Source organism: Nannospalax galili, unplaced genomic scaffold (assembly GCF_000622305.1).
Source record: "Nannospalax galili isolate Female #2095 unplaced genomic scaffold, S.galili_v1.0 scaffold666, whole genome shotgun sequence".
Classification (NCBI taxonomy): Eukaryota; Metazoa; Chordata; class Mammalia; order Rodentia; family Spalacidae; genus Nannospalax; species Nannospalax galili.
Window position 1 is genome coordinate 112798 of NW_008356473.1, and position 23608 is coordinate 136405.

General features: G+C 40.8%; 1 protein-coding gene across 1 annotated transcript in view; it reads left to right on the forward strand.

The window, feature by feature from the left end:
• Svep1 (sushi, von Willebrand factor type A, EGF and pentraxin domain containing 1) overlaps positions 1–23608 on the forward strand; it is a 238188-nt gene that overhangs the window by 45056 nt on the left and 169524 nt on the right. The window contains exon 3 of the mRNA XM_017803637.2: positions 334–510. Within this exon, the coding sequence (XP_017659126.1) occupies positions 334–510 (177 nt within the window). The remainder of the gene's footprint in view (positions 1–333; positions 511–23608) is intronic.

Consider the following 23608-nt stretch of genomic DNA (forward strand, 5'->3'; position numbering starts at 1 on the left):
TTCCTACCTCCTATTCTTATCACACCATCCTCTGAAGAGGTTACCCAAATTGTGAATAGGGAATTAGGTCACAGACTGCTCTAGCTTCTTCCATGATGAACAGGGACAGGATGAGGCACTTGGGGTACCCCTTCAGTGGGTCTATCTAAAAGACTCCCAAATTGCATAACTCTTGTCTGTAGGGGGAAAAGAAAGTGCTTGACTGGTAAATAGGAGATGTGAAGGAGAAGTAAAGGCAAGAGTAATTAGCATTTTAAGCTCTAGACAAGGAACTGGAAAAAAGTCAGAACAAGGCAATAATTGCCTTATTTCTATGTCATATGTTCTTGGTAGATCTACCTTCTGGGAGTTTTATTCAAGAGGATATGTCCCACTGTTCGTATCTTTGTGAAGCCGGAAAAGATTGCTGTGACCAAATGGCCAGCTGCAAATGTGGAACACACACAGGTCAATTTGAATGCATCTGTGAAAAGGGATATTACGGCAAAGGTCTTCAGCATGAATGCACAGGTGAGTCTGTGGTTTGGGTCTGACTATATCAGTTCTCTGTTGCTGTGTAACAAATGAGCCTGAAACTGAATGACTTCAAAAGTGTTTATAATTGCTTATAAGTCTCTGGGTTTACTGGGCAATGCCTTTGGTCTCAGCTATGGGGTAGGTTGGATCTTAGCTGAGTTCTCTGATATGCTTTGGAGTCAGCTAATTGGACTAGTTAAAATGACATCTCCTGAGACAAGGCAGGCTCTCCTTTATGGAGCTTCTCATACTCTGACAGGCTAGTCTGGGCTTGTGGGTGGCAGACTTGAAGGAAGAAAAATAAGAACTCGCAAGACCTCAGAACTGAGAGCTTGGTGTCTTTTATTTGCAGTTACTGTATATTCTAGGTACCTAAAGCTAAAATATGCCTCAATCTCTCTATGAAATTGAAGTCAGTGGGATTCCAGCCCTTGGTCCACAAACACTTGTCCAGTTGTCACAAAACCTGTAGCATTCACTTGATGATCCTTTAGCTTGTCACAAGACTCCACAAAAAGACATGAAAACATTCTGAAGTGCCATCACCTCAAAGTGGAAGTCACTTCTTTGACATTTACGATTCTGCCTCTCCACGGGTTGCTAACCTTTCCATTGTAACAAGGCATTAAGGATTCTCGTGCTCTGCTTTGTATTTTAGTCATAATATTTACAAGTAGTCTCTGATTGCTTTTTTTTTCCTGTATTTGATGGCATTCTGGTTTCCACCCCAAACAACAGCTTTCGGCATTCTATGGTTTGCTGTTTTAGAAAGCTGTATTCCCGTGGAAATGCCACCCTCCAGGAACATGTGGGAGCAGGAGGCCTGCTTCCTTGTGTACCACACTCCACATTCAGGGTTTTTTCATATAATGTTGCTTTGTTCTGGCATTTGGCTAGGAGGCCTGGGCTGCATCCCAGAAACATGGCTCACCCCTCTGCACCTGATTCTTCTTTTCCTCTCTTTTCTCTCCTCCGATAGAACATTTTTCTTGTGCCTTGTCTGGTTCTTTTATTCTTGTCTCTTATCTTGCTCCCCTTCATGTCTTCTGCCTCCCCGTCTCTGACGCCAGCTGGCAGACACAACCTTGCCAGGTCTGACCGTCCCTGTTCACCCAGCAGAATCATTCCTTTCTTGGCCCCACTCCCACCCCACCCAGCAGGCTTTCTCACTCAAGCAGAAAAGGGAGGAAGATGAACCCAACGGCCCTCTCAGCTGGCATTGAGCCTCCTCTTGTTTTTTCCTCTTCTTGAATCTTCCCACACTCTCATCAACAGCCCAGCTTGGCACTTTCCACAACACCCCCTTCTCTCACTCCTCCCATCCTAACCCAACAAACCCAAGGCAGAAAATCTCATTTTCTTTGCTTGATGCTGTGCGGTCAACATGCCTGCCTTCCGTGTGGTCCTAGACTAAACTGTTCCCTGCCAACAAGCCGCCGTCATCGCCATCACCGTGGGCTTGCCTGGCAGCATCAGTCACCATGGGCCACAGCCCCTGTTGTTCCAAAGTACTAGCATCTTACATACCAGGGGATAAGCTGTAAGAAGAGAAAGGAGGCAGTTCAGAAACCCTCTGCCCCCAGAAACCAAGTAGCTTTAGCTAACCCCAGTGGTAAATTCCAGGCCAAAAGACACAGCAGTCCATAACATGTAGGAGATTGGGTGGGCCTGTCATTAGAGCACCAGTAAAAGGGACTGGAGGCCTCCAGCTGCTTGGTCTAGACAAAGGCATACTCAAAACATTAGCTTATCCATCCCATCTCTTAAATTAGTAAGCCTCAGCTTGGTACTTTCTGATAGATAAGACTTAAGTCAGATATGATTGCATGGATATGCATAATATCATTGTCAGCTTTTGTTCTAAGAGATCAGGAAAAGAGGAATTGGAACTTCGGGCTGTACACTGTGTCTTTGTATAGTCAGACGAGCAGCAGCCATGGCTGTCGGCTCTGGCCTAAGACAAAGTAAGCTAAAGGAAAATAAATAGCATCCTTCTTACAGCATCAAAGACTCATTACCAGACTTCTTCCCAGAGGACAGAAAGAAATCTTAGTTCTAAATTATCCAATACTGAAAACTTAAAGGCAGGAAGGGGAGAGCATTGGCCAACAATGCTACCAAGCACCCCTCCCATGCCCATCCCTGTTTAACAAGGAGCCCAAAGATTACATTATGTGGGTATAATCTACCTACCTAGATCAATCTGTAATTAAGCTACGGTATCTACTGCACATAGAAATGTCCATGGTATGAAGACCAGGCTCCAGGGCAGCTAAGACGCCTGTGCTAAGTAAGACCTGAAGAGTGACAGGGCTACTGCTTTTTTTATTACTCAAAAAGAGAATGCCAACGTTCCTTCTCAACGGGTGGAATGCTGAGTATTTGTCCCCCTTGTAGAAACACTGCCTTTCAGAAGCCAGCAGTTCCTCTTGAGAACCAGAAGCAACCTTCGAGATTAGCTATTTTAAACCTCTCATTTCTCAAGAGGAAATTGAGGCCTCAGGAAAGATAAGCACTTTGTACAACAGGACATGTCCAATCATCAGCAAGACACAGCAAGGAACCTAGGGAGCTTTCTTCTCAGTTCCACATCATTTCTTAAGGTGCAATGCTGCATATTTTTTCCCATTTTTTCAAAATAACTTCTTGTATGCCTTGCTTTTCAGAGACCAGAGATGTGGAACTGTGCTCAAAATAGTCTAAACTTAGGAAGATATAGCTTAAGTACAGCCTCTGCCAATTACAAACGATGTGGCTTTAGGCAACCTAGTTTTTCCTGACTTTCAGTTTCTTCTGTAAAACAAGATTAATAATGGTGTAGCTTTATACACACAGATTGTATTGGTTACTTTCCTGTTGCTGTGACAAAATACCTGGCAAAAATAAATAACTTAAATGAGGAAGGTTTATTTTGGCTCACAGTTTGAGAGTGCAATCCATCATGGCATACAAGTCTTGAATCTGCAGTCAGGAAGTAGAGAGAGTGGAATACTGACACTTGCCTACCTTTCTCCTTTTTATTGCATCTCCCCAGCCTAGGGACTGGTACAGCCTCTGCTTAGGGTAGGTTTTCCCATCTCAATTAACCTAATCTAGACTATCCCTCAAGGACATACGCAGAGATCTGTGTCTAAAGTGAGTCTAGAACCTATCAGATTGACAATATTAATTATCACACATACCCGTGTGAGTGCATATGTATATAGGTTTATATCACTATGATATATAAATAGCTATGTATGCATATATGCAGAAATGCATATAGGTAAATGTGTGTGTACATAAATGATGAGATTGAGAAAATAGAGAAATGTATTATTTCCATTTCTTACTTGATTACTAGTATTATTTTCTTCATCCTAACCCTCCACAAACATTGGACCATCATGGTGATGATGACAATGTTGAGTATGAGGAAAACTAATAGCTGATAACAACATTAAAACAGATAACACAAAACAGTAAGTACTACATGTGGGACACTTTCCCAAACGTTAGTATTTATCAACTAATTTAATGTTCACAATAGCTCTCAAGTTTGGTCCATTTTAGAGATAAGGAAATTGAAAACTTGAGAGATTAAGTAACTTGCCTAGTAGAGCTGTGACAGGATTTTAGGTTGTCTGGCTTCAAGATCTATGGTCTAGCTATAATGATAGACATTTAATAAATACACACAAATTAAAAACTTCATTTCAAACTGGGGATAGTGTCACATGCCTATAATCTCAGCACTTAGCAGGCTAAGGCAGGAGGATCATGAGTTCAAAAGCCAGGTTGGGCTACATAGGAAGGTTGAGGCCAACCTAATGAGCATAGCAAGACCTCTTTAAAAAGACGTTGTCACCCGAATTCCCTCTGGGTCTCCTGCACTATCAAGCAAACCATATGACGTATCTTTATGTGAGTTCATTATGGTTTATGCCCTCGGGTAGGGAGGGGGTAAATTGGGGAACTTACAGAGACCAGCACTCTTGCTCTGCGGCTCAGAGCCCGCCATCAGATGCTCCCGCAGCCCCGCCCATAGTCTTCCTTCACTTTCGCCCAGGCATCTCGGGGCCCACGGTCTCCTCCCAGGATGGTAAATGCCCTCTCTCCCATCCATGCGGGTGAGGTGCTGGGGCCATCTCTCTCTCCACACCCATGGCCATGTGTATTCCTCCCAGCGCCGGGCTTTAGTCTCAAAATGGCTCCCAGCCACACCTCAGTAGTCCACGCCCTGCGGCAGGCCCTGTCCCTTGGAGGAACTAGCCAATTGGGAGACAGATGTGTATATAAAATTAAATATTAAGTGTTGGTTTTTGCTTAATAAGAATATCAATATTTAATAACACCCTTGTATTGTTCAACCACCTACTAGAAAGGAAAAGAACAAAACAATTATGTAAAATACAAATCTGGTCATGGCACTGTCCCTGCTTATGGTGTTAAATTATGGTGCTTCATAGAAGCTCAAACTCCAGAGCATAACAAAGGGTTCACATGGTCTGAGGTTGCCTCTACCTTTGAGCTAACAGCTAGAACTAGTTACACGTTTCTGTAAATCCCATGCTACCTCAGTTCCCAGACCTTGCTTCATGTTTCTGGCTTCCTTTCCCAGCACGTATAACTGTTGTCTTTTTTCCTACTTCATCAAACTAATGGGCAGTGACTTCCTGATTCAGTCCATATTCCCAACTGCTTACCTTCAGAGCCCCAAATAAACACCTAAGGAAAAAAAAATAGACAACTTACCTAGTGTACTAGTTTCTTTATGCATTGCTAGGACAAACGTACCTGACAAAAAGCAACTGGAGGAGGAAGGGTTTATTTCTGCTTAGAGTTTGCGTGTACACAGTCGTGACTGCAGGACCTTGAGAAGCTGGGCACGTTGCATGCACAGCCAGGAAGCGGTGAGTGATGGATGCTTTCCCTTGTTTCACTGTGTTCTGTTTATTCAGTCCAGGACCTCAGCCAGTCACACTTAGAGTGGGTCTTTACACCTCAATTCACCTAACCCAGAAACTCCATCTTAGACATGCCCAGAAGTTTGTTTCCATGGCGATTATAAATCCTGTCAGGTCAATAATCAAGGTTAACCATTGTATCTAGCATGTGCAAAGCCCTAGGTTCAATTCCCAGTTAAAAAAAAAACACAAACTTGAAAAGGGATATAGGTAAGAAGTTAACTTTGACACCAGAGTCCTCTGTAAATCTCACCACTAAGACCTCATACAACTGCATTGCATTCACACCTGCCTTGCGTGCCACAGAATCCCTCAGCCAAAAGCATATGACAAAACAAGAAAAAGACCTTTTTTTTTTTGTTTTAAATCAATGTAGTTGATTTATTTGAAAGCAAAGCATTTACATTTGGTTGACTTTTGCCAACAATAAATTAAATACATATACAACTGATTTGCTAGACTAGTCACTTTAAGTAGGCAGATCATCAAGTCAATTGCAAATAACCAGCGATTCTTGTAAAGCCAAGTAGTTGCAGCTGTTCTGGATTCCCCAGGAGGGATTTGAGAGTCACTGAGTACAGGGCCAATAGGCATCTTGAGGACACTGCTCCTTTGTAGAGATGGACTGTTTCAGTGATTATGGAATAAACCAATTGAAAATGATGTCTCATCAGTGCCAATGATGAATCTAGGTAACTTGAGCCAAAGCTCCAGTTATATCCTAATTCCTCAAAGGAGGATACAGTATAAAGATACAAACATGGAATTATTTATGTGGGAACATCTTAGTACACATGTACATAAATGCATATAAATCCCCACCCTCACCCTGTGAACACACAGACACACAGAAACAGATACACACACACACACACACACACACACACACACACAATTTCCTTTCTAAATGTTATGTCATTCTTTGGAAAGAAAGAGGACAAAGAGCTCTAGAAATTCTTGAATAGAAACCAAAATATTTGGAAATCTTGTCCTCTAAGCAGAGCTTAGCTGTTCCCTCCTCAAAAAATATGTATATATCCCAGCAGTACCTAATGATGGTTTTGTAAGTTTTAAGGAATGCTTGCAATGAATTCCTCTTTGCACTTTACGAGGGAATATTGTAATGTCTTGATACTGCTTCCTGTCAGCTCAAGGGAGAGCTGCTGCCTGGAGTAAGCTGTCTTGCTCTGGTTTCTATGAAGTGTGGTGGATGTTTAGCTCTGAGACTCTATTTTCCAGTCTATCATAATTTTGTATCAAGAAAATACACAAAATCAGAGCATTGCTAAGAAGTATTATAAAACACTAAAGTCAGTGTACTGTATGCTTAAAAATGTACATAAAATATATCCAGCAGCCTAGAATTTTCAAGAAAAGGATTGTGACCAATAATTCTGCATATCATTGTAAAATATTATTTCCCTTTCCCTGCCCCATTTCAGGTGATTCTTTACAATAACAATGATAAGGGGACAGAGGAAAAACACTTTCAAAATCCAATAAATTATGGTCTTCAAACATTTTTGCTCATGTACCAAAATATTGAAAATCCATGTGTCACTGGTTGATTTTCAGGCAGCTGTTTAAAAATTTTTGGCAAGACTTTAAAAGACAGCACTAGTACTGTGTTTACATCACTTTCACATATACCCATTGAAATATAAGTGGGTATAACAAACTTTATTTTGTTACTGGGGTTTTTAGAGGAAAAACCAGGGTCCTAGAATAATGGCAAAAAGCAGAGAGAGGAGAGATTTGATAAAACCCACCTTGGAAAGAAGAATGGGTAAAGAGATCCAGTGACGTCTTAAACACAGGAGGAATTATGGCAGGGGGCAAGAGTTATACATAGTTAAATAGTCCTGGACTATGTCTGGTCTCCTTGATCACGGCCTCAGCTGCAGTCATGTTAAGGTGAAGATGTGTTTATTGTTTTACAGGACAAAGTAGTTCTCAGAAGATGGCTATTTCTTGCTACAGGATGCAACCTCACTCTCATGGAAATGGCTCTCATCTTGGGGTGCAATCTGTCCTAAGAAGAATCCAAATGACTCATGAGGGAGGGTTAAAAGTGAAGTAAAAAGGATTGATAGACACACAGTGAAGACACCAAGAGCAGGCTTCCGTTTTGCCTTTAATTGCCCTGTGGCTGAAATGAGTAGTCAGTTCTTCTCAGCTACAATGGCTTCCATGTGCCTGTTCAATTCCTTAGAGAACTCATTTATTTTTATTTTTTTCATCCAACTAATTTATTTTGGAAGACTTATACATGCAAGTGATTGACCTTACAGGGGTCTTTAAATATTAGAAAAAGTATCAAATACTTTAAAAGAGAATACTTATATTTTGGCAACATTCGCCACTAGAGGCACTTTTTGAAACAGGATCTCCCTTTAGCCACAGTTCCTGGTCTGGAACTCTCTATGGAGACCAGGCTGGACTGGATCTCACAAAGATCCACCTCCCAAGTGCTGGAGTTAAAGGCATGCACCACCAAGCCCAGCTCTATTGTAATTTTTAGGCCCCAAGCTCTTCTATTATTACAGCATTGTATTTTGCTACCACAAAAACTGTGAATTTAAATTAAAATTATTTTTAAATGGTCTATGACAAAAATTCCAGCTAGACTGAATTATCACTATTATTCATCAATGATTTACTGAACATACACTTTGATTCTTATTACGCAGAAAGATATTGTTAGAAATTCATTCCTTAATGAGGTCAATTATTAAATTGTTGATATATGAATGTATTTTTTACTATTAGATCATATTAATACATGGCATTCATTTCATTTCTCCTAAAACATTTATATATTTTTATGATTAAAAATCTTTTCATATAATTAAAACTTGAAGAGCTGTGTTATGTTGATGTCACCCAGTTCTTGGAGTTCCTCCTGACTTACATGCCAACAATATCAGTTATCTGTCATCAGGAGTATTATTAATTCCCTTGGGTCCCTTTTCAACTTTATTGAGATTGAAGAATTGGAAAACATTTAACTTGCAAAAGGAGTTGTTACCAAATCACGACCGTCATTTGCTTCTCAATTTCTGAGAAGGCTCCCAATAAAAAAATTAATATGTTTATTAGTAGGCTAGCTGTTTCTGTCACTCAGACCAGATAAGTGCTAGAGATCTGCTGTATAACATAGTTCCAGAGTCCTTGTTTATTCATTTAAAAAGGGTCTAAACAGGGTGCTATGATAGCAAGGAAGCGATCGGCAAGCAGCAAATATATTCATCCTTTAGATCAGTAGGGCAAAGATGCTTTCTTAAGTACAGGGAGGAAGAGGAGTCAGTGAGGCTGCAAAGATGGCCCAGAAGAGTGGCCTGCAAGAGCTCTCCATTTGAGAGAAGGACATTTACAGTAAGGGCGAGTTTCTCATGTGTAGTTTATTGGCATGTAATTCATACCATGAGAAAGAAAGATTAGACTGGCTGTTGTGCTGTTGTGGGAAGTTAGTTTGTGCCACTGTGCATGATTTAATTTCTAGTTGTTGCAATCTCGGCCACGCAAATCAGGCCCATGAGAATCAGGACCATGCAAGACCTACTTGTACAAAGTTCAGTTCTGGTCCCAAAACTGGGTCACGGGGCTCAGGGTCTCTGCTCTGTGGTGTCAGGTTACAGTACCATGGGATTCCTGGACCATGCTTATGAAAATTCCTGATGGAGACCAGCTTTGTTTTCTGTTCTCTTATTAATGGTCTTCCCTCCACCGGAAGTATGCGTTGCTTTTGAAAAAATAGCAGGCAGACTGACAAGTCTCAGGTGATGGTTCAAGGAGGCACCGAGACTGATTGGAGGTATGGAGTGGATTCAAAAAATTATTAATGCCACAGACAGACAGACTAGACAACAGCAGGGTGTGGGCTCTGAGGAGTGTTCAGACCCCACACCAGGGACAGACAGCACAGTAGTGGCTCTGAAGAGAAGAAACCAGGGCCCATGTGGGAGAACTTGGGGTCTCTTATACTTTGGTGGATGTATAAGAGATGCTGAGGTGGATGTATAAGAGATGCTTGGTGGATGCTGAGGTTTTACTGCACAAGCCTGTAGCCAGGACCTCTGATTCCCAGATAGGAAGCAGGAAAGGATATGGGGATAAGTACCCTTTTGAGGTCAATTCACGTCTCTAGGTAGAAGTCTGTTAGCTAGAGATTCAGTCAGTGTCTCAGTAGGGTGTGCCTGTAGGTGGCAGAGAGGGGAAGGCCTGAGCAGCAGCTGGATTCTAACATTGAATCACTATATTCCAGCCTTGTGAGTAGTCAGGTGCTGACTTCTAAGGAGAGAAACCTACATTTGCATTAGAGAAACAGGAGGATGTGATTGAGTCCAAGTAGTGTGTGTACTGGACAGTATTCTGAATGAATTAGATTGGCATGCAGATTAAAGAGGGCCTAATGTGGATATGAGTCAAAACAGTTTTTGAAAGAATAATCTCAAATATAAGTGAAGAAGCCCATGAAGAGGTTTGAAATAATTTTGAGTTGGAATTATTTAAAGAAAGGGGTAGAAGGTAAATGGTGGAATTTCTCCATGAGATTTAAATTTTAGGCATCTATGGGCTGGAGAGATGGCTCAGAAGTTAAGAACAGAGGACAAGGGTTTGATTCCTAGCACCCACATGACAGCTAACAACCTTCTATGACTCTAGTTCCAAGAGATCCAACGCCCCCTTCTGACCTCCATGGGCATTGTACAACAGGTGCACTTACATATATGCAGACAAAACACTCATACACATAAAATTTAAAAAATAAATAAAATTTTTTTAATTTAGGTATCTCTTACATATAACAGGATTTAAGAAATATGAAAGTACAGTCCTTTTTCTTTAGGTTGGAAGGAGTCTTCTTTTAATTAATGAAATCTTTTCATTGCTTTTGCTTTCCAGGAGTCTATTGTGGAAAGCAGATGTTTACTTATCAATTTAGAGGACTGAAGATCAAAGGCACAATGAGATTTTGCATAATAGGCCAGATTTATATAGATCTAAATATTTTTCCAGCAAAATAAGGTTTATAATTACTATATAATTTCTTTAATATTGTATTTATTATTTTTATTTTATGTGTATGTGTGTATTGCCTGCATGTAGGGAACTGCACCCATGATGCACAATTCCCATGGAGGACAGAAGAGGCTAAGTCGTAAGCTGCCATGTGGGTGCTGGTCTTCTGCAAGAACAGTCAGTGTTCTTAACCGCTGAGCCATCTCTCCAGCCCCTATTATCACTACATAATTTAGTAAGAATTTCAAAAGTAGGAATAATTCCTTATAACAGAAATTTTCTTACCTCTAAGACAGTGTTTATTTAGAAAGTTAAGGCTTTGCCCAATAAGAAAATATATTTAGCTTTTGGAAAAATCCAATCACAGGTTTTAAATTTCTTATTTAGCAAAAAGGTAAACCAAGCTCCATGGTTTTCTAAGCCAGTTTTTGTAAGCGTTGCTAAGAGAGATCAATACAAAACAAAAACAAATAAAAACACAAAAAACAAAAAGCTTTACTGTTGCATACAAAGTCAACATCAACATCTCAGTGTAACAGATTTGTCTTGGGAATTATAATTAAGCTATAACTATATTATAGCCATCTTTTATAAATTTCCCATGTAAAACTTATCTCTTCTTTTTTTAAATCTTTTTTACCAAAAATATACTTTATACCTATAACTCATATCTGTTGATAAATGAGAACTCAGGGAATCACATTGTATCACAGGAACTAGTTATTAGGCTGAATGCATTGTAAAAGAGACGTTATATTTAAACCTATCATTAACCTTATCTGGCTGGAGAGATGGCTCAGTGGTTAAGAACACCGGTTGTTCTTGCAGAAGACCCGGGTTCAAATCCCAGCACCCACATGGCAGCTAACAACTGTCTGTAACTCCAGTCTCAGAGGATCTGACAGCCTCTTCTGACCTCTGTGGGCATTGCATGACACGGGTGCACTTACCTACATGCAGGCAATACATGCATACACATAAAAATAATAGACAAAAAAAATTAAAAAATAACTTTTAATAATTGAACATATATCAAACTTTATCTTATTGATTTAGCCAACCAATTATCAAAAGTTGTACCCAAATTGCAGTTGTAGGAAGAACTAGATGAGAAACGTAAAACAGTTTTGTACTATAAGAATTATCTCAAAGCTGGAGAGATGGCTCAGTGGTTAAGAGCACTGGCTGCTCTTACAGAGGACCCAAGTTTGACCTCCAGCACCCACATAGTGGTTAACGACGCCAGTTCCAGGGGAATCCGACACCCTTTTCTGACCTCTGTGGTCATTGCATGGTATGGGTACACATATCATGCAGACAATATACTATAAAATAAAAATAGTAAAATATTTTAAAGGTTAAAAGAAAATCTTGTCACCAAGAAAGGAAGCAAAGCTCTGTATATTAACCCTGTAATTGTTGGTTATTTTTAGAATTTTGAAAATAATTTTGTGAATAAAACATTGAATAAAGCACTGAATTCAATGGGATTGAAGTCAGTTCTGAAACACCAAATGTGCATATCTTAAGTTAGGGACAAATGTTTTATGATCTTAGGAGTAACCATAGGTCTTAACACCCAAATTAACCTTTTAAAACATAAAGCATGAAAACTAAACAGAAAATATAAAAGGGCAAGACAAATTGTATATTGCATGATAGTGCTGGCCAGCAGACAGAAGACAGTTTACAAAAGACAAATTACTTGTGTGATAGCAACATCCCGAATAACATGCAATTGTTATGAATCCTTAGCATGAGTTTTTGTGGGACCTGATTGAAAACTGCTTGCATTTGGGCAGAGCTTTTTGTGGTGATGCCAATGTAGCACATGGGGGAGGGGTTGGAAGACAAAGAGGTTTGAGTAGGGGAGTTTTGTGGGGGAGTTTCATCCTCTGGAAAAGTCTCAACACATTTTTAAGTTGCATTTACCCGTTGAGGGGGGGAAAAGGATAGCCTTTGGAAGAGTTCTGATGTAGTGGGAAAGGGCTAGCTTGAATCCTCTCACTGGTGCCAAATGAGAGGTCGCTGGAAAAGGGAAGGGCTGCAACTGCAGTGGCCAGAGCTGGGGGTGCATAGGGCGGGAGGCCGAAAAGAGCCCCTGAGCCAGGAGCTATGCTGTGGGGAGGTGAAGGGAAAGGGGAAGGGACTGGTCATGGGCTTTGATCTGATTTGTGGAGTGAAAATACCATGTTAGGAGAGGCTGAGGCTGGTTATCGTTGTAGGTCTAAGGGATCCAGGTGGATGTCCACTTGGAGGAGGGCACCACTTGGGTCAGGTTTCAGACAGAGTGAGGCAGGAAGGCAAAAAAAAAAAAAAAAAAAAGGGAAGGTTTTACAGAAAGGCATTTAGAGAGAAGGGCACCGGGAGAGGTTGGAACTCTGGCTCCAGCCAAGTCCCAGAGGCAAGAGACTAGGGGGCAAAACTGGGGAAAGTTGCAGTCTGTAGTCAGTTAGAAACAGAATAAACACATCTGCAGTCAAATCTCTACAACTAAGGCTCATGGAACATAGTGGAATAAGGGGTAGAAAGAGGGCTGATGCACCCCTCAACTCTCACCAATGAAGCTTCCATGTACATCAGAGTGCGATACACACAGGAGGCCATAACTGACTAAGTTTTGGAGAAGAAGAGACTGTAGAGTGTAGGATGGGACTCCTATATGGAACCTCACCCACCCACGGCTCAGGGACCATGGTGGAAGAGGAGGCAGAAAGATTATAAGAGCCAGGGCTGGTTCGTGAACACAGGGAGGTGGAGGCTTCCAGGCCACTGGAGGGTTGCTTATGTGAGCCTGTGGCAATAGAGGCATCGAGTGCAGAACCCATGTTAGCTCAATTAAACAAGGGCCCAAAGAGGAGGTGAGAAATAGGTGGCCAGCCAGCCCTACATTGAGAACTATTTGAGACTGCTCCTGGGTGAGGGAGAGTATGACTTATATACGATCACTGAATGGGCTTACTAGACTCCAGTGGACACATGTACACTGAAGGACATTTGGGTACAAACATCTGAATGAATAGGACTCAGAATGTATGGCAGGGTGCATTGGGTTCAGTGGCGGGGGGGAGGAATGGATGGGGGAGGGGGGTCTGGATATGAGTGGGAAATGTTAATATGAAAATTTAAAAGCTCAATTTGAAAAACCCTGAAAGAAAAAGAAACTGGATGAAAGAGGCGTTTAGGAGCAGATTTTTGAAAAGGATTTGGGTCTGGTGAGTCAAAGAAGTGGAGAAGAATAGAAAAAACAAACATCCTCAGCCCTCTTCAAATCTCTTGGAAGCCACAAGTTCACACACATGAACTGAGGTTATATTGAATGTCTTCAAAATGTCAGCTGGTTTAAACCAGTGGCTCTGAGCCAGATTTGAGAGCTCAAATTCTTCTGACTCAACATTGAATTTTATGGGGTCTGGAGATGACAGGTGGCTTGAAGACTTGAGAGACTCACTAGAGAACCGGAGAGAACAGAGTGTAGGAAAACGGTAGCAAGAGAAGGAAGGGGAACTTCCCAAAGTGATCTGTTTCAGTGGAGCCCACCCAAGTCACCAGCACCCTTAGGAATGATCTCAGATGGTGGTAGAGGGGACACTGAGATGCATTGTTGGGATTAAGGAGTTTATAATATTCTTGACATTATTAATTATTCTAGAAAGCTTCATCTTTATGTCCCCTTGAGCCCACATCTGAGACCTGCTGACAGATGATTGTGGAAAACTGCTGTAGATGCTTGTCAGGCATGTCAGCTTAGGTGCATATGAAGGCTGATGTTTTGGAAACTAGACCTCTTAAAAAGAGCTATGCCATACCCAGCATGCCACTTGCCCTGTCTTTGCCTACTTACAATCCTTATTTTCTAAAATAGGAAAAAGTTCTAAATTTCCCTCTAAAAGTTCATCACTCTCACAGAGATCTAGATACTGTTTCTCTTTTCTTTCTTGTCACTTAGTACACAGTATTATAATTTGGGGTAGGTCTGTCTTCTCTTGCATTCTGTCAATTGCTTTAGGCATTTACTAACTTTAATAGCCAGTGTCGCATGGCACATAAAGCTTGGCATGAACATCAGCTTTTAGTGAATGAGTGAATGAATAAATATAAAATGAGTTGCATGTTTAGATACTAGAACACAGCATATGGAAACTCTGCTTGGTTCTTAATTTCCTGGGAATTTTCCATCCCTTTTATGGAAAAATGAAGGAGAATGAGTCTACTGACCCTGAGCAGCACTGGCTGAGTATCAAAGGGAGCCATCTGGGAGAGCAAGCTCAGCAATAGGAAGCGGCTAATCGCACATCTATCTCTTTCATGTTATCTCTGAGATGGCTTCCAACTTTGTTCCCCAAACCACGTGTGTGTGTGTGTGTGTGTGTGTGTGTGTGTGTGTGTGTGTTGTTGTTGCTTGCCTGTTTTGAAGGTCTGTGATAATGTTCTAATTCATGTGACAAGGCATAGCATTCCATTGTATTGTATATGTTTAGTATGTAAGCATTAATTTAACAAATCCATAGAGTAAAGCATTATTACTATATGCAGCAAAAGGGTGACAGTTGGGATTTACACACTTGAGATTTACACACCTTGTCAACAAACAGAAGCTACATGAAAATAAACCTAAATAGTATAACAAATTATGAGGGAAAATGCACACTATATGTGAAATATTTAAGGGAAGAGGATAAACTTTAATAAAGCAACACACTTTTATCATTTAGTGCATAAAGCAGAGTGTTGTTTTATTATTTGCGTATTATACCCCGTGGAAGAGCCAACAGAATCAGCTGAGAAACCACTAACATTAGCAGAAGAGAGTTTAAGGTAGCAAGATAAATACTTTGAAAGCAATACAGTTTCCTAGGAAGAAACATTAAGCTTTAAAATTCCATAATAAGGGCCAGGTGTGGTGGTGCATGCCTTTAATCCCATCACTTGGGAGGCAGAGGCAGGTGGATCTCTGTGAGTTCGAGGCCAGCCTGGTCTACATAGCGAGTTCCAGGTCAGCTGGGGCGACAGGGAGACCCTGTCTCAAAAAGACCAAAAAAAAAAAATAATTCCATAATAAGTGTGTATACTTCCTAGTAATAATTTGAAAGCTGTGTGGGCCACCTGAGGAGGTGGGAAGTTGATTGAGACTGAAATAGGAGTGTGAACTCTGATCTTTAATTTGCCTTTTCAATCAGAATGCTGTGTACTCTTCATTTGAATCTGGACCATATACTGAGATGTCTATGAAGTGGTGGCTATACACCCCTGTGGTGACCAGGACTCATGAGTTAGCAAAAGGAAATTTCTTTACTCTGACTATTTTGTTTCTCTATCTTCTGTTCCTAAAATACATTTTTCATTATACTTTTTCTTTTTAAAATATTTTATCTATTATTCTTATTTTATGTGTGTGTGTGTATTGCCTGCATGTATGTAAGTGCACCCCTGTCGTGCAGTGCCTACACATGTCAGAAGAGGGTGTCAGATCCCCTGGAACTGGAGTTTAAAACAGTCATTAGCCACCATGTGGGTGCTGGGAATCGAACCCAGATCCTAAGAGCAGTCAGTGCTCTTAAGCACTGAGCCACTTCTCCAGCCCCACATTATACTTTTTCTTTGGGGGTCATTACAGATTTATGTGAGGTTTTGAAAAATAATAGAGAGAAGTTCCTTGCCTTCCTTTCACACATTCCCCCAAAGGTAGAACTCTAATATACTAACTCAAGTAGGATAGTGACATTAATGCCAAACATTTTTGCTAATGCAAGATCATTTAATTACTCTAATAGAGCACCCAGCAACATCCTTCAGTACCTTGTACTCCTGATCCCCATCTTTTCCTTTGGCAACTGTAAATCTAATGTCCAACTATATGATTTTGTCATTTGAAAAATGTTATATAAAACTGGGCTGGAGAGATGGTTCAGCAGTTAAGAGCACTGGCTGCTGTTGCAGAGGACCCAAGTTTGTTTCCCAGCACCCACAGGGCAGCTAACAACCATCCATAACTCCAGTTTCGGGTGATCAGATGCCCTCTCTTCTGGCCTCCATGAGTAGTATATGCATGTGGTACACTTATATACATGCAGGCAAAACACTCAGATGCAGAAAAAATAAATAAAAAATATTTTTAAAAGAATGTTATGTAAATGGAATGATATAGAATGTAATCTTTTGAGAATGGTCTCTTTCATTCAGTGTGACTCTGGAAATTTTTCTTGGTTTCGTGTATTTTATAATCCATTCCTTTGTTTTGGTGAGTAATATTTAACAATAGAGATATACTACAGTTTAACCACCTGCCTGTTGGAGAACATCTGGGTTATTTTCAGCTTTGTCATGTTCTAGTTTCATTCCATTACTGTCTTGAAACATTCTGGCCAAAAGTAACTTGGGGAGAAAATGGTTTATCTGGCTTGTACTTACAGGTCACAATCCATCACTGAGGGAAATCAGGGCAGGAACTTGAGACAAGAACTTGGAGATAGGCTTACTGGCTTGCTCTCTGGTCCATGTTTAGACAGCTTTCTTACACAGCCCAGGACCACATATCTAGAGATGGTACTTCCCACAATGGGCTGGGTCCTCTTACATCAGTTAATAATCAAGACAATCCCCCATAGACATGTCTACTGACCAATCTGATCTAGGCAATTCCTCTGTCAAGACTTTCAGATGACTCTAGGCTATATGTTAGTTGACAATTACACCAAACTAGGACAGGTATATATTTAGAGCTGTTCTTAGTATTAATGTATTTTTCCGCGTTTATAGGGTCTGCTTGAGTCCTGATAATAATTTGTACCATCTCTCTTTTTCGTTATATCAGTCTTCCTAAAGTTTTACAGATTTCTATTTTTTGAAACTCGTTTAGCTTTCTTTTTTGGCTTTCCCCCTCCAAGTTCATGCAGTTAAAAATTCAACCTCTGCATTTCACCTCTATTGATAGCAGGGAGGACTTTGTTACTGTTGAGTGGAAATGGAAGTTCTGGCTGCCCATTAAGCCTCCACTGATACGATCTTGGCTAGAAGTGGTAGGAGTGTTTTGTTATTGCTTCCCACAAACTCTCCATTAACTCACAAGGACCTTTTTACTGCTTGGTGTCAGTGAATGTCTCGATTCTACACCATGCCTCCTTGGACATCACCCCAGTGAAGAGGGCGAAGCACCCTTTCTTACTTCTGGGTTAAAGGTGGAAGTGAGGCACAGCACATGTCTATTGCCTTCCCTGATACCACTGGGCTAGCGCCTTGCAGGAGTGTTAATCCACTTTCCAGTACTGTTACGATATCTGAGAAAATCAACTTAACTGTGGCACTTGGCTCTTGTTTTAGGGCCTATGGTGTTACATGGCTTCATGCTGCAGTACATGTGGTGGATCAAAGAGGCTCATTTTGTGGTGCTAGGAAGCAAGGAGAAGGGAAGTTTCTAATATGCCCTTTAAGCGCACACCTCCTCCTCCAATGAACTACTTTCTCTATCTAGGCTCCCTCCTTATAGCTCCGCCAGCTGACAAGCAAGTCTTCAACACATGAGACTTGGGGAGACCTTTGACATCCAAGCGATAACAGCCGTCCACTCAACTTCTGCTGGTATGATTGGGGTTGGAGCACAGGATCATATTTGGTTTGGTTTTGTAGTGGAGTAGAGTATTGTTATCTAAAGGTGTCCTGGCTTGCTGTGCTGCCCTTTTCCCATCCTTTAGTTAGGAAAAGCACCTTTCGTAGGCTGTTTTGTTTGTTTTTGCTAGTGCCCCTCAATGCACTTGGATTGCCAGATTCTTCAACTCCAATTATGAAATATATGAGAAAAAAGAAAGACATGGTGTTGATTCTTGGCTCTCAAATTTCCTGTCTGGTCTCCATTCCATCTTCTCATGTCCACATTCCAGGGACATTTTATGTTTTTTGTGTATAATGTCTAGAATTATCTGTTGCACTTAGCAGGAGGACTAAGCAGAAGTAGACATCATCTTCCTAGAAAAAAATGCTTGCTAGGTATGTTATTTTATCTGTCAGCAGGACTTTCCATTTTGATTACATCAATCAACAGTTAATGTTTCTTGTGAGTTGCCTTAACTTGGGGCACCCTCTGTGGAAGTAGAGTGATGTCACATTTTCCTCATATCTTATATGCAGTGACGACTGTTCTAGTCTGCTGTTCGGTTGCTATGATAAACACCGAAAGCAACTTGGGGAGAAAAAAGGTCTATTTCATCTACAGGTTATAGCTCACCATCAAAAGATGCCAAGGCAGCAACTCAAGGAAGGAGCTTGAAGCAGAGATCACAGAGGAATGCTGCTTACTGGTTCACTCTCTCTGGCTCACGTTCATCCAGCTATCTTATACAACTCAGGACCACCTGCCTGGGATGGCACTGCCCACAATGCGTGGGCCTCTCTACACCAAAGAGCCATCAAGAAAATGCCCCCTAGACATGCTTATAGGCCACTCTGATCTAGGAAATTCTTCAACTTAGGATCCCTCTTTCCAGATGTGTCAAGTTAATAACCAAGATGAACCATTACAATAACTTTTATTTCTTCTGAAACCAGAATGAAATAGAAAAAAGAATAAATGCTTTAGAAACAATTATTGGGGAACACATGATATCAATTAAATGAAAATTAAAGGTATTAAAGTTTTTCCTTTCTTTCCTTTCTTCAGTGCTAAGAATCAAATCCAACCAGGACCTTGGGCATGCCAAGCTAGCACACTACCACTGAACTCCATTCCCAATCCTTAATGCTCTGTTTGTTTGATGCAGAACTTGCTATATAGCGCAGATTGGCCTTGAACTCACCACTCCCCTATTTCACCTTCCAAGAACTTGGATTGCTGGCATGCACCGCCATAGCCAGCCCTGCTCATAACATTTTTTTTTTGAGACTTGCATTTGTTGTGTGGTTTAAGCTGTCCTCAGATTTGCAGTGATGCCTCCTGAGTGCTGGGATTTTAACATACCCGACCATGTTAAAATTTTTTCAATTGATCTTACATACATGGAAACATGAGAGTAAGTCATGTCATGTGTTTAGAATGGAATGCTTGTCCCCCGGTGACATCCAAAGTGATTCTGTTCCTTACCTTATCTTTATTCTTATTTCCTCCCATTGTTTACAGTAAACTCAGCTTTTAAATGTGACTGACCTAACCTTGATGGGGTTTTTCACTGTATATTAAACTGAATTTATTTACACAGTAGTGTGAGGCTGCAAGAGTACACAGTGAAGTATCGCAGTGGCAGCACTGGTGACACGGGGGACCCGTTATGATCGATTTATAGAATGCTAAAACATCAAGGCAGAAGCAAGATGTCACCAATCTCACTTATTGAATCATGACAGTTCCTTAATTCTCAATGGCTGCCCACAGTCCATATTGATTTTTTTTATAGCCTCATACCTCTGTACTCTGACCAGTGAACTTTCATGTTCCCAAGTGCACCATACCCTCTGATGTCTTGGAGCATGCCCATGTTGTTCATCCATCCGGCATCACCCTGCTCCTACACCTCACCTCACTTCTGTACATGGTCTGACCTCACCCCTGAAATCCCTTTCAGTAACAAAGCTTACCAGCCACTCCACAGGTTTTGGGCTCTGGATCATGTACCCTACATTATCATCTACTTTTAAAATGTATTTTATTTAAATAATAAGAATAAAATAATTTTTGAATAAAATCACTTTATTCTAATTAACTCACAAATGAAAACATCACGCAGCTGGTTCAAAGAAGCCACTCAAACACTTGTCCAGTCCTGAACTCTACACAGCTCAGTCAGCTCCTACACAGTTAGTATGACCATTCTAGAGCCACAGAACTTCACTTGGGATTTCACACTTTTGCTATCAATTATGTTTTTATTCACCTATCTACCACCATAAAAAGAAAAAGAAAAAACTGTGATATGGTTGACCCTAGGGAAAAATAACTTTATACCCCTTTTATGACTCAAGTGTCCTTCTACCTGCATCCTGTCCTTCCTCGTCACCTAACATTACCTTCTTTTGGTCTCCTTTCTAAATGTTATACCCACACTTACACCTGTTTACCTATATACATGTATACATTATAAGCTAGGATCTGTATATGAGACAGTTAACATTTGGTCCCCAGTTTGTGGCAATGTTTAGGGAGGGTCATGGAACCTTTAGGAAATGTGGCCATGCTGGAGGAAGCACATCTCTGGGTATGGGTTTTGAGAGTTCTTAAGCCTTGCCAGATCTCCAGTTTCTCTCTGTCTCCTGTGAAGATGTGAGCACTCAGCTGTCTGCTCTGGCTGCCTCCTGCAATGCCTCTCTGCCATGACAGGCTCTTAACCACCTGGAGCTATAAGCCCAATAAACTCTTCCTTCTATAAAATGCCGTGGTCATGGTGTTTTATCATAGCAACAGAGAAGTGACTAACACAATGTGGTTTTTGTTTTTTTTTTTTTTTTTTCTGAATTTGGGTCATCTCTCTGGTAAGATATGGAGTCCTTTGGGTATATACCCAGGAGTAGAACAGCTGAGTCATATAGTAGTTCTCTTTTTAATTATTTAAATAACCTCCAAAGTGAATTATACAATGGCTCTATTAATTTACACTCCCACCAGCAGTGAGTAAAGGATCCCCTTTTCCCACCTCTTCTCCAATACGTGTTACATTTCTTGATGACAGCCTTTCTGACTGGGGTTTCTAAAAGTAGTTTTAATTTATATTTCCTTGATGACTAAGGATGTTGAATGCTTATTGGCCATTTCTCTTTCTTCTTTTGAAAAGTTTCTCATCATTTCATTGGCCCATTTGTTGACTGTTTATTTGCTTGGTGTTTAACTTCTGCAATTCTTTGTGAATTCTGGATATTAGACTCTTGTCTGATTTATGGCTGGTAAAGATTTCCCACTCTGTGGACTGTGTGTTTATATGATAGCTCCCTTTGCTGTGAAGAAACTTTTAAATTTCCATGCCGTCCTATTTGTTGATATTTGGATCTCATTTCTGAGCTACTGAAGTTCTGTTTGGAAAGTTCTTGCTTACCTCGATGTCCTGAAGAATGCTCCCTATGCCGTCATCTAATGCAATACTTTTCCCATTTGTCTGTTTATGACTACCCTTTGTATTTGGGCACAGATGAAAGTCTACCTTAGAAACTTTTAAATTTCCATGCAGTCCTATTTGTTGATATTTGGATCTCATTTCTGAGCTACTGAAGTTCTGTTTGGAAAGTTCTTGCTTACCTCGATGTCCTGAAGAATGCTCCCTATGCCGTCATCTAATGCAATACTTTTCCCATTTGTCTGTTTATGACTACCCTTTGTATTTGGGCACAGATGAAAGTCTACCTTATTCTTTATTTTAATGTCGATATCTCATTACCTGTTGTATCCTTTCTATCACAACTGAGGCTCACATTTTTAATTTTGAGACAAGGTCTCACTATGCAACCCTGGCTGGCCTGGAACTCACTATGTAGACCAGGCTGGCCTCAGACAAAAAGATCTGCCTGTCTCTGCCTCCCAAGTGCTGGCATTAAAGGGATGCACCACCACACCCAGCGGGTAACAGAATTTTAGTTTACAATTTAGCTCCACACATGTTCACCCATGTAGTGATGGGAATAACAGTTTTCCAATTAGTTACATAACTTAAGGTCAGACAGTGTCAGAGCCAGTAGTAATTTGTGGAATTCTCACTCTCTCATTCTGACCTTTACTGCCTCCTCTCTTAATGAAGGAACCGGGAGAAAGGTGGTGACACAGTGAAATCTAAATGTGTTGAAGGCATTGCAGTTGCCAAAGTGAAATGCTTGTAGTTTTATTTACACACATATTATACAGAAGATGCTCCAAATGTTTTAATTTTGGAGTCTAAAAGCAAAAACTGTTACACAACTGCAGTGACCTCAAGGCACAAAAGACTGGACCACACAGGCAAGTCCATTCATTCTAGAGCAGGTCTTATGGAAACCACAAAAGAAAATAATTTCAACATATCCACTGACCCCTCCAACTATTTATTAATTATTTTAGGCGCTTTGGCAGATATAGTTGTTGTACTGTGCTTGCCTAAAGGTACTTATTAAGAAATGGGGCTGTAATTACTAATTACAAGTTAAAATATGCATCTTGAACCATGAATTATGATTAACACATTTGTATGTGTGCACATGCATGCTCACATGTGGGTGCATGGGTTCATATGTGTGAGTGTGGGCATGTGGAGATACGAGGACAATGTCGAGTGTTGGTCCTACTTTTCTGCCTTGTTTGAAACACAGTTGTTTTGTTGTTCAACCCTGTGTGTGAGGGGTAGGCAGGCTGGGGCCTTCCAGAGAGTCCCCTGTCTCTGCTTCCCTTCTCACTGTAGGAGCTCTGGTATTGCAGATGCTTGTTAACACCAAATATAGATCCACCTTAGATTCAAGTTGAAACCTTCTTGCACTGAAGCTCATAGAACATCTCATTTAAACAATGATCAATTGCTATTTTTTTAACCTTTAAAAAATTTTTATTTATTATTTTTATTTTATGTGTATGTGTGTATTTCCTGCATGTAGGTAAGTACACCTGTGCCGTGCAATGTCCGTGGAGGTCAGAAGAGGCTGTAGGATGCCCTGGGACTGGAGTTACTGCCATGTGAGTGCTGGGATATGAACCCAGGTCTTCTGCAAGAACAACTAGTGTTCTTAACTGCTGAGCCATCTCTCCAGACTCCAATTGCTAATTTTTAAAACTGTTAATACCTGGGGAAATAGCTCAGTCAGTAAAGCGTTTGTCTCATAAGTATGAAGTACTGGATTCAATCCCCAGAACCAGTGTAAAAAATTCCAGGTGTGGTGGTGCATACTTGTACTACAGGCACTTAAAAGGCAGAAAAGGCAGAGATTGGATGGTCCCTGGGGCTTGCTAGCCACCAGGCTAGTGTATTTGGTGAGCTTCAGGCCAGTAAGAGACCCTGTCTCAAAGGAGGTGGTTGGCATTCCTCAGGGTGACACTTGAGGTTGTCTTCTGTCTTCCATGCACACACGGGTGCATGGACACACACACACACACACACACACACACACACACACACACACACAAACCTAACACTTAATAAGAAAAATAATATAATTTATATATGGGAATATATAATAGCTCAATTAACAGG